Source organism: Prinia subflava, chromosome 1 (genome assembly GCF_021018805.1).
Source record: "Prinia subflava isolate CZ2003 ecotype Zambia chromosome 1, Cam_Psub_1.2, whole genome shotgun sequence".
Classification (NCBI taxonomy): Eukaryota; Metazoa; Chordata; class Aves; order Passeriformes; family Cisticolidae; genus Prinia; species Prinia subflava.
The window spans coordinates 34145393-34157975 of record NC_086247.1 but is presented as its reverse complement, the minus strand read 5'-3'; the positions used below and the strand labels follow the sequence as shown (position 1 = coordinate 34157975).

The 12583-nt window shown below is 39.7% G+C and overlaps 1 protein-coding gene across 1 annotated transcript in view; it reads left to right on the top strand.

Moving 5' to 3' along the window:
- C1H8orf34 (chromosome 1 C8orf34 homolog) overlaps positions 1-12583 on the top strand; it is a 161144-nt gene that overhangs the window by 54507 nt on the left and 94054 nt on the right. Inside the window, exons 6-7 of the mRNA XM_063392829.1 lie at positions 8183-8352; positions 12253-12419. Of these exons, the coding sequence (XP_063248899.1) occupies positions 8183-8352; positions 12253-12419 (337 nt within the window). The remainder of the gene's footprint in view (positions 1-8182; positions 8353-12252; positions 12420-12583) is intronic.

Genomic DNA, 12583 nt, shown 5'->3' with positions numbered 1-12583 from the left:
TAATCCTTCTCTTCACATTTCTACACTACAACACTTTCTGTAGTGTTGTCCCTGATCTTTTGATAGCGTAGAAACTAACATTGCCATTTTGCAAGGTCTTGGTCTTTAACCCACCACTCTATGATTTGTCCCAATTTGCCATTACTAAGAATGTACTCTGACTTTCTCATGGGTTGCATATAGGAATCTTCTGTTATCTTCCAGTATTCTCTGACCACCACCCTTGACTCTGGTACTTGTTTACAGTTAATTGTTTTGTTCCCTCTTATTTCAGGTAATTTTGATGTTATTATTCCCCAGCTTACTGGGTCTCCTGCTGCCTTTGGTATTGGCAGACAGGCCGTTATTCTGCTGGTATTATGCATTTTGGCAAAGTCTCTGACCAATCTAATCATTACATTCTCAGCCCGAATTTCATTAGAAATTTCTATTACTTGTGTTTTTGCCTGTATCTCTCTCTTCATTCTAGAATGAAGAGTTGTTAGTTGACCCTTCTGTATCTCAATATACAGATATAGAATATCTGTATTCTATATCTCAAAGTAACAGCAATCTCTACTGGTGACATTAGTATCTATGAAATTAACATTACTCACAGGAAGAGCATGAGCACAGTTACCAATACCATTTGAACAGTTACAGACGTTTCAGCCTCAGCTTTGTTGGTCCAAAAGTTTCTACAGCCTACGACTGGACTCTACGAGGGACCTTCTTCACACGTGTGTAGTGTATCCAGGGTTCCACTCCAGCCACTTTGACTGCTGTAAAGGTGGTTAGCAGTACCTGATGGGGACTAGTCTACTTCTCTTTTAGTGGTTCTTCGTTCCAGGTTTTGATGTATACCTCATCTCCTGGTTCGATATTGTGGACTGGATTCTCCAGGGCCAGTGGTCTGTTCCACACGAGAACACTTCGGAGCCGAGCTAGAGTTTTCCCGAGGGACAGAACATAATTATACACATCTTGTTTCTCTGTGACATGAACATTTGGATTGGGGTTAGGAGATTCATATGGTTTCCCATACAATATTTCATAAGGACTAACTGACATCTTACTCCTAGGCTTTATCTGAACCTTCAGCAATGCTATCGGCAAAACCTGTGGCCACTGCAGTTTGGCTTCCTGGCATATTTTACTGATCTGCCTCTTCAGTGTCTGGTTCATTCTTTCTACTTGCCCACTTGACTGGGGTCTCCATGGTGTGTGGAGGTCCCAAGATAATCTCAATAACTTGCTTACCTCTTGTACCACCGTGGCTATGAAGTGTGGGCCTCTGTCTGATGATATCCCTAGGGGCACCCCAAACTTGGGAATGATCTCCTGTAATAACTACTTAACTGTTTCCTTTGCTTGGTTTGTGCGACAGGGAAGGGCGTCTGGCTATCCAGAAAACGTGTCAACCCCTACTAACAGGTATTTGTATCCCCGAGTTTTTGGCAGTTCTGCAAAATCTACTTGCCAATAGTCTCCTGGTTCTATTCCTATCCGAATTCTGCCTAACTGTGCCTGTCGTCTAGCTACGGGATTGTTTTTCAGACAGATTTCACATTTAGACATTACTGACTTGGCCATTGTTTGCATCCGTACTGAGATTAGGTATTGTCTTAACCACTTTACTAACGCCTCTGCACTCCAGTGACACTCATTATGTTTTACTTGTAAAATTTCTCTCATTACCAAAGGAGGTACTATTATTTGCCCTTGTGCGGTTACATACTACCTTTCTGCGTTCTTCTGTGCCTTCAGCAGTTGTGCTAGTCTGTCATCTTCGATTGTATAGTTTGGCTTCGGAGGCAAATTAAATTGAGAGATATTAAGTCTTGATGGTATCAACGCCATTGTTTTCTGCACCTCTCGCGCTACCTGACGGGCTGCCCAATCTGCTTTTCGATTTCTTTCACAAATTTTGGAGTTGCCTGATTGATGTGCTTTGCAGTGCATGATTGCTACTTGTTCAGGTTTTTGTACTGCATCTATCAATTGTAGGACTGCATCTTGATGTTTAATATTTGTCTCTTGGGAGGACAGCAGTCCTCTTTCTTTCTATAAAGCTCCGTGTACATGCACTACTCCAAAGGCATATTTGGAATCAGTCCAAATATTCACTGTCTTCCCTTCACTCAGCTCGAGTGCTCTGGTTAATGCGATTAGTTCTGCCCTTTGTGCAGACGTGTTAGGTGGTAGTGATTTTGCCTCTATTACTACATCAATTGTAGTTACCGCATATCCTGCGTATCTGGCTCCGTTCTCCATGAAGCTGCTTCTATCTGTAAAGAGTTCCCACTCTGGTTGCTCTAGGGGGACATCCTTCAGATCTGTTCTTGCTGAATAAGTGTGCTCGATGACTTCTAGACAGTCATGCTCTAATGGGCCTTCCTCAGCTGTGGCACCTAGAAATAGAGCTGGATTCAAGAGGTTAGTTGTTTTTAGTGCAACATCATCCTGCTCAGTCAGGGTTACCTGAAACTTCATCATCCGGCTTGGAGAGAGCTAATGGCCCTCCTTTTGTTCCAGGACTGTAGTTACCATGTGTGGCACATAGACATCTATGTGTCTTCCCATTGTGAGCTTCCTGGCTTCCTGTATCAGCAGCACGGTAGCTGCCACTGCCCGCAGACATGAAGGCTATCCGGCACTTACGTTGTCGAGTTGTTTGGAAAAGTAACCCACCGGCTTTTTCCAGCTTCCCAGTCGTTGGGTCAGGACTCCCAGTGCCAGTCGCTGCCTTTCATGCACGTACAGCTGAAAGTCTTTAGACAGATCAGGTAACCCCAAAGCAGGAGCAGTTGTCAGTGCTTCCTTTAACTTCTGGAAGGCCTCTTTCTGTGGTTTGCCCCAGGTGAACGGCTGCGTCTTCTGAGCCTCGTACAAGGGTTTTGCAATCAGTCCATAGTCCATGATCCACAGGCGACACCACTCTGTCATTCCGAGGAAGATCCGCAGCTCGTGTAGATTCTGAGGCTCTGGAATAGCACAGATAGCTTGAATACGATTAGTACCCAGTTTTCTCTGCCCTTGTGAGATTTCACATCCCAGGTAAATCACAGTCTGTTGGGCAATTTGTGCTTTTTCTCTGGATACCTTATACCCTCCCATTCCTAGTGAATTTAAGATCTCAATGGTTACTTTTATGCAGGTCATTTCTTCCTCTGTTGCAATCAAAATGTCATCTACATACTGGAGTAATAAATATTGGTCTCTTGGTACTTGCCCTTCTCTGGTCCAGATTTCTAGTTCTTTTGCCAGTTGACTTCTAAAGAGAGTGGGCGACCCTTTGTACTCCATCGGTAATCGAGTCCAGGTGAGCTGAGTTTTTCTTCCACTTTCTGGATGTTCTCACTCAAAGGCAAATAGTTTCCTACTTTCTTGGTCAAGGGGTATACAGAAGAAAGCATCTTTTAAGTCAATTACAGTAAACTATTTATATATCTCTTTTACGGATGCTAACAATGTATAGGGATTGGCAACCACTGGATGAATGTCTTTTGTTATTTCATTTATACCTCTTAAATCTTGTACAAGTCTATACTCACCATTGGGTTTCTTCACTGGGAAAATTGGGGTGTTGTATTCTGATTTACATTCTTCTAGAATTCGATATTTTAAAAATTTATCAATGGTCTTTGCTATTCCCTGTCGTGCTTCTGGTTTTATAGGGTATTGTTTGATTCGTACAGCCTTTGCTCCTTCTTTTAACTCTACATGTACCGGTTGTGCCAATTTAGATTTTCCAGGTACATCTGTTTCCCAGACAGAGGGAATTACTGCATCTTCTACTTCTTTAGGAATATTAGAAATTGGTTTTTCCTTTATCATCAAAATCTTTCCTGTCTTAGACTCCGGAATTTTCATTACGAGTTCACCATTCTCAAAAGTAATTACTGCCTCCAGTGCTGCTAGTAGATCGCGCCCTAAGAGCGGAGTTGGGCAGTCTGGCATGTATAAGAATTCATGGGTCAAGATCTTATCTTCAAAGCTCAATTCTAGGGGTTGCAAGAATGGCCGTACCTCCTCCTTCTCTGTGGCTCCAATGACTGCTGCTGACTTGTTCCCGATTTGCCCCTCAAGATAATTTAGTACAGAATGTGTGGCCCCCGTGTCAATGAGAAAATCTACGTCTTTTCTTTCTAAATGTAAAGTCACCATGGGCTCTCTTGATCCTGGCTCTCTCTCATGTAAAACTATGACCCTGGCTACACCTTCCAGCTGATGCTCACCACTTTGATTAAACATACTGTCTAACTGAGGCTGACCATTCTGGCTAAACCGGTTTGGACACTCCCTTTTCCAGTGTCCCTCCATCCGACAATATGCACACTGATTCAGACTTAATCTACCATGACCAGAACCTCTGCCAAAGCCACCTCTATTAACGCCACGACCACCTCTACCACGCCCCCGCCCCTGTCTCTGTAAGACTGCCAAAAGGCTTTGCCCCTGTTTCTTGACAATTTCTCTGTCCCTGTTATTATAAACTTTCCAGGCAACCTCTAGGAGTTTATCTAAGTTTCTTAACTCTTCACCTTCTAGTTTCTGTAGCTTTTTCTTAATATCTTCTTGTGCCTGACCCAGAAAAATAAAGGCAAGCTGAGTTCTTCCTTGCTCACTGTCTACTTGAAGATCAGTATATTTTTTTTCAGCGAGTGTGGGCGGGGGAGCAGGATAGCTTTGAGCAGGTGTATGTGGAGAAGGGGGGGTTCTCTGAGCAGGCAGAGGAGGTGCAAGCGGAGGAGCGGCTGGCACAGGCAGAGGAGGATCAGCAGACAAAGGTGGGGGTGAAACATATTGTGCTGGCGCGAGCGAGGGGGGTGTAAGAGAATCAGGTGGGGTCAGGGTGAGCGGGGTAGAACTTGGTGTTGAGGGGGCCGTGGTGGTTCCGGGAGCCATGGGAGATACCAATAATTCCGATTCCAGTTCATCTCTTTTTTCCCCTAAAATTTCACTTAAAACTGCATGTTCTATACAATGCTTATTTTGGACGCAAGCTAGACACTTATTATTCTCAAGCTTCATTGCTTTCATTTTGTCAAGCCGCAAAACCGGTTTCTCAAGCAAGCACAGAAATAAGTCAATATATGGTAATTGTTCTACCCTTCCATCTTGTGTACAAAGCCATCTAAGTTGCATAATAACCTTCACATCAAAGACCCGTTTTTCGGCCACCTCTGATTTTCAGGCAAAGCGTATTTTGGCCAGTGAACATTACAATATTCAATCAACTTATCTTTTCGTAATTCCTGACCGAAATTCCCCTCTTTCCAATGTGCCAACAAACAACCCAACGGAGAAGAACTTGGTATAGAGGCATTATTGCTGCCCAAAACCTCTTTTAACTCTTTTAGTTTCTCCATATTACAGATACATAAAAACCACAGATGCCGAACTTGCAATGCTTTCGCGATGTCTGACGGACGGCTGCCTAGGCAATACTACCAGGAATTCCTTTTGCCCAACCAAGCGTAGCTTTCGCTGCGTCTTAATGGCAGGCCCCCAGACCAGAGAATAAAGAACCTTACCTCTCACCAGGGGTCGTTGTGAGCGGCGAGGGTCGCGGCTCCGATGGGCTCCCCGAGAAATCACCCGGTGCCGGCTGGAGCGTGATCGGGTCGCGGGGTCCTGGCTGCGCCCACAAAGTCCCATCTGGGTCGCCAAAAATGTTAGCGTAGGAAAACATATAACCACACAGAGGCGATCATATGCGGTTCTTTATTCCAGCGCGCGGGACACCGGGGTGATAATACACCCAAATCTGATGTCCAAAGCATACAGAGTCGATTCGTGATTTTTATAGTTTAAATTATACACATGTTAACTAACCCCTACTTTTAGATACTGATTATCTTATTCCTTAGTTACTATCTTAAATCATACCTACGCTTCTACCCTGATCCACACTTGATTTGGTTAAAACAATAGCATGGAGCTGTTTACAGAAACTGACGCTTGTTCCCAGCTAGCTGCGTAAGTTCCAGTTGTACGTTCTCTACTTTCCTCCCCCTATACATTACTCAATCTAGAAATTATATTTTTTAACCCTCCACCAACAAAATCATAGTGTACAAATCTAACACAGTTCAAAAAGGAAAGTAAGGCGATAAAGTGAGGCAAAGCATGACTATGTAATGTAAATTACATTTCTGTTAAGTAGAGTATGAAAGTGCTACTTTATCCCTAAAATGCCTATGAAAGAAATTAGCATAGCAAGGACAGTCACAGAATTCATGTTTTATTTATTCAGATGTTGATTTTGCAGTGTGTGATGTCAGGAAAAACTTATGAGCAAATTTTTAGGTGCTTTGCATTTTCATTTAAGGGACTGAAAGCTTTTAGCAAGATTGACAATGCAAGTTATTCTAACTAACTAGTTCCAGGAACAATTTTTATTAATTATTAGAAATTATCCTAAGGGAGAAAGAGAAGGGATAGAATAGCTAGAATAACAGGAATAAATTTCAGAAGGGGCCAGATGGTTAATATTTAAACTAATGTAAGCACCTTGTGTAATGGAGGCATTATGGGCAGTGAAATAATATTTTTCCTAAGCCACAATCGTCACACCTGTGACAAGTTACTCTTCTCAAGTGGCCAGAGGTGACTGTCATCTACTCTACATTACCTGACTATGCCACAGCTCAAATAGATGCACAAAACATGTATTTTTAAGTACATTAAAAAAACCCAATACCAATGGTTAAGTATCCTAAAACATCGGAATCCATGGATTCAATTTTCTGTGGTCCTTGCAGAAAAGAAGCATTGTGTAAAAGTGAATTAGTCAAGTGATGGACAAACCTGGACAGAGGTATGGGGAGAGGAGTCTGGTAAAGCTTTCATAGGCACACTGCGGAAAGCAAACAAAAGAACAAGGGTGAGCGAGTCAGATCCAGGGCCTGTGTTACATTTGACTCTCAAAATAGAGGTTCTTGTGCTCAGCAAAATTGCAGCATCTAGCCAAAGGAGGGTAAATATATTCATATTGAAAGCACTTTGCAGCCTTTTTTTTTTGGTTGTATTTATTTATTTATTACTTTCATTTCAGTAGAGGCTTCTACTTCAAACTGTTTTTACTGTATCTGTTTCAATTACGAGGAGATTTCAAAAGTGGTTTGTTTTAAGGAAGGAGAGAAAATATGGTTTCTAGGCTACATAGTCAGTGTGCTGTACCTTTTTCAGATGTTTTTGGTTTGGAAAGCATCCTTCCATGGCAGGAATATTTATTGAGGCACTAGGTTAGGTAACAGCCAAGGATTTGCTTTCCTATAATTTTCACTTGTTAAATGTTAGGAATATATCTTTCCTAATTAGGCAGACTGTGTTTGAAATGTCTTTAGTAGCCTATAAACTGTTTAATTAAAGAAAAATAATTGTTCTTATCCCATAATTTCATATCTTTTTTTTTCTGGTATACAGGTGTGTTTTTGCGTTTGACTATGCTGTTGTACATATCTTTATCTGTATCCATTCTAGTAAATTTGAACACAGAGGTACTCACTACATCAGAATGCTTTTTCATATAATTTAAGGACGACTTGTTTCTTTAATCTAAGTTCCTAATATGATGGTGCAAGTTATTGCTGTTGTTTTGAATATGTCAGTTACATTTTGCTTGCTTCTTGTAATCCTGTCTAGTTTATTGTCCTCCAGTAAATGGTTAAAAATAGTTTCAGAAATGCATTTTATTCAAATGTTAATACCATTTTCAGAATAGAAAGATACATTATGTAAAGCCCAGCAGGGTTATTTTTAAAATGCAAAATGCAGATGTATTTATTAGTTTTGCATTAATTCATAATGCAAATAAGAGTGATGCTATTCATCTGCAACAGTCTTTTAGTTGGGTTTTTTAATACAAATGGTCATGTGTTGCTTAGCAGAACAGATACACTGAAGGTTTTAATAGTTGTGCATTTATTAAAAAAGTAATTTTTTCTACAGTTGCAATAAAAAAAATAAAGGAGTGATTTCAGTTAGCAGGGCAGCAGGGTACACAATTACTTCTTGGAATTTTGTTAATGGGTAACTTTTCATTAGTCTTTCATTGTTTCTGGGTATTTTGTAGCCCTCTGAAATGATAGTGCAATGTATTGGTTTTGTACTTTCTATTTTTTTTCTTTTCTTTCTCTGTTTACATCTTTGGTTGAGAACAAACAGTGCATTGTTTCTTTTTTTATTTTATCTTCAGGACACAGCAGGTTTTAATACCCCTCTTCTCAGACCTCGTGTGATCGGAGAATGGATTGGCCGTGAAGAGAATGATGCAGACCCTCTGGCTGCTGAGATGCTGCAGCCACCAATACCAAGAAATAAAAATGAGCAGTGGGACAGTGAGGATAGCAGCAGTCCTGGAGGAAGGTGGGTTTTTGATCTGGCCTAGACACTTTATATTTTGTGAAACAGAGCTGTCTTTGTTACAAAAATTCCATTTCTGAGGGCACAGTGCAGGGCTTTTGCATTCCCATGCCATAGTGTGGGCAGATGGAGAATAAATAGAAGTCATTAATATGTGACTTTTTCTTCTCATGCTTTTCTATATGATTAACTTAAAACCCATTTGCAAACCTATGGATTTATGCCCAAGTGAAAAGCTAAGTATATTTTGACATGGTTGGGGTCCATTGTATAATAATGTTGTGATGTATAGCTTCATTCAGATACTTCATACCCTTCCATCTTTCCAGGGCTGATAGTAACTGTTTATTAATCTTCTTGACACGTTAGTGATAAATCTGATTTTTTTCATTCAAAGGAGAGATAGACAAGGGAAACAGCATCTTTGTTATTTTTAACAGGACTTCCTGAATTAGTTTTCATTTCACTTCTTAGTTTTTTGGTGTTAATAATAGTCTTTCTCAAAGAGAAAATTTTGTTCTCTGCAGTAAATAATTTCTGAAGATTTATTGTGCTTGACTGAAAGAGTTTGTGCTTCAGCTATGTGGAAGAGATTATAATACAAGGAGTCCATTTTCCATGATTTAAAGATACATTTATCACAGAAGGTTAGATACTCACAGCCTTGCTTTAAAAGGGATTCATGTCTTTCTTTTGAAGTGTAAATCTTCTGCACTGCCTCTGTTAATTGGCTTAAACACCTACATTTCCCCCCTAGCCTTGTAGCATATCTCCTGGGTTATAACTAGTATTTTGACTGCAGCAGACACCTTTTTCTTCCCTTCTTTTTAGAAGGAAGAAACTCTCTTCTTTCCCTTTGAAAAGGTCTAAGGTATTCCTTCACATTCTTCCATGTGCCTTCTACATTGGAATTCACCTCCCTGTCACACCAAAACTAATGCGTCATTAGCTGTGCTCTTACAGACTACATTCATTAACTTTGCTCACATCTTGGGAGTATTTGTTATCCATGAGTACTTCATTTAATTAGATTATCGTGGGGGTAGCTGCCAGTACTACTATTTCAAAGAAGTAGCAGCATGTAGCAATGGTCCCTCAGCCAGACCTTGGACAGGAACCAACACAACTCAGACTCTGGGTCTCTCCAGTGCAGTTCCTGGGAAAATAATGGAGTCAGCAACTGGCACTGCAGCTTGATTGTGCAGACTTGGGTTTCTTTTTCCTTATTCAGCAGCCCAGTCAAGGCGTTGAATAAAGATCTGTTCCATGTCTCAGGGCAAACTGAGGATATTGTATCCTTTCTGTCAATAGAAAGGAAAAGAAATAAGCATCTCTCTAATTTCCAGAAGGGAGCAAAGAGGTCTAGGTCTGAGCAACAAAGATGATTCAAAGCAGCACATTTTTCTCTTTGTAGAGGGTGGTACAAGCTGTGAGAAACCTCACAACTAATGCTATAGTTAAAAATGTGATTAATGGCTTCGAGAATAGTATTTGATGAATCTTGTTGAGTATCATGACAACATCAGGTTGCGTGATGTGTGAATAAGGAGAATATGGGGAACTTGATGACAGGAAAGCCTCACGGGATACTGATATCTCTGTTTTTAGGTGCATTAAGTGCTGAAGGCCTATTGAAAAATATGTATTGCTAAGTGGGAGTACTGATTTTTAGTGGAAATGAGTAACTGCTAAATTACGTTCAGCATATGGATTTACATTTGGATGACTGATTTTATGTCTGGGATAATTCTTTGCTTTATTAGCATTTCATCAGCTTTTGTATGGCATTTATAAAAATCGTGTTTGCAGTCTTGCAAAGGAATCATAAAGTTGCAGAACTTCAAGATAGTGGTGATACTAAAATTAATGCTAACTATATATGGAAGTTTAAAAAACCCACGTTGATGGGTTTAAATGAATTAAAAATTTTTTAATGAATTAAAAATTCATCTGAATTTTTAATAATAGTTCACTAATAACTGCCAGTTGCTTCAAAGTCTGATTTAGTGTTACTGTGAATTGAAGTGCTTTTAGCAGAATTTTGGAATTGATGACACACCAAATGCATGAGACTGTACTAGGTAATAATAAATTAGTTTTAATGTAGCAATTAACTAGTACATCTAAAAATAGTGGGAAGAGTATGTTTTGCTCTCAAAAGAGTGATGTTATCAGGTGTAAAGAAAGTTTGGCTATGTCATCTGTATTTCAGTAATCTATTTCATAGTTAATGTAGCCTTAAATAATTAAGTTGAATTTTGTAAACATAAGTTTCATTTTGGCAAATGAAAGAGAGGGAAATTTGCAAAATCCACCTACAATGTTTCCAGTTTTATCTTGTTAAATTTTATTTAGCAACACTTTAATAAAAAGTGATTGATCACTGTTTATCAGGATTTATGGATAAGCCAGCAAATGCTTAGAACTAATTGTAATGCTCAGTTAAAATGTAAGAATGGGAAAGTCAAAACTGTAATTGTTCCATTATTTTCAGGTTTTGTTTTGTTTTACCTGTCACTAAACATAAGGAAATGGTACATATATGAAATACTATATAAGTATCCAAAGGATTAGACATTGACAAATTACTGGTAGAGTGTCATTGGTGTGACAGAACCACCAATTCCTCCTAAAATACATGCATTCCTGTGGTGATGAGCAATGGAAGCACACGTCATATGTTTGAAAGCCTGGCCCAGTAACAAAAAAAAGGGGAAAAAAAAAAAAAGAGAATCTGAAAGGACAGGTGTCACTACTGCTTTGACTGGGAAGGACAGTGTAGCCAGTCTGAGGTAGCTGTATTAGTGATATCTTATCAAGTGGATGAAGAGTCACCTTTTTGTCCTTAATGTTCTGGATTGCTGCAGAGGAAAGATTGTGTTTGTCACTGGCTTTGTAGTGCTCTATGTTGCTGCTGTAAGGAAGAAAGGCAAGGTATTAATAAGTGATAAAAGACCATAGAAAAATGCTGATGGCAATCCTTCTGGTACTGAGCTCATATTTCAGAAATTCGAACTCCATGAAAATAGGATTAAACTCATTTCTAAGTCACTGTTAGTAGTTTTCTACAAGAAAAAATTCTTACAGGAATTCTGAGAAGATGCAAGGCCCTTGGAAATATTCCCCCAGGGATAATGTATCTACACAATGAGGCATTTGAGTGGTTTTTAGTATGATACTCCTGTCTCTTAGAGTGTGAAATGAACTAGAGCTTGCAGAGGCCCCATCCATAACCTGATGTCCTAAATTCAAAGTCTGTTTTTTATCCTCAAGGTGCACTTTGTCTTATTAGTGTTTATCTTTGCTGGAGAAATGAACAATTGTTGATTGTGCTAAAAATCATACATTTGCAACAATTCTGCCCTCCTGCAACAGACAGTAAGGACAGTCTGAGGTGTTGGTGGTATGCTCATTTGGTGCCCTCATGTGGGGCACCAAACTTCTGTCTGTTTTATGTTGATACAGTAAGGAATCAGAGATGGCAAACTGTAGCAAGTCCTGCCTTAGATCCTTCCAACATCTGTGCAATTCCAGTTCTCTGTTATTTAGGTCAGAGACATAACTCAACAAATCAGGAGATTTGTTACAAATATAAAGCCCTTAGTCCTGTGGGGTAATGGTATCTAACCAGTCAAGGGAGCAGTTCTTCGTTGTCAACTTTTTGCTGTGCATCAGTGCCTTAGCAATACTGATTGTTAATTGACATTCTGTTGCTCTATATGTGTAGCTTATTTAGACTTGATTAGTGCCTATAAAGTCAATGGGAAATTTCCCAAATTCAATCTAAACTTCAAGTAAAAACTGAAAACACAAAATGTCTTAGAACATCCAATGATCAGGGAATGAGTGATGCATTTTGAAGAGTGCACCAGTAAGAGAAAGTTGTGCTTTCCTCCCTCACAGCTTAAAAATGGAGCCAAAGACCAAAGGATTAAAACATCAACAGCAGCAACATAAGAAACTGCTGGCTGCCATGCTTTCTCAGGATTCCTTTGATTCTGCTCAAAGCACAGCTCCATCTGTAACTGAAGAAGACATTGACAATGAAGATGATGCAATGGAGCTACTGGGTAACTGCAAAAAATTATGTGTATTTTCTGAACTTTTTTATTATAAAAAATCAAAAGGAGATTAGGCAGAAACTGCTCCCTGTGTTTGATGCTAAAGTATTCAGCAGCTGTTTGAAGGTTCATTAGGGTTTAACGTGAAACTTTCAGAAGAAATGTAAGGAAGA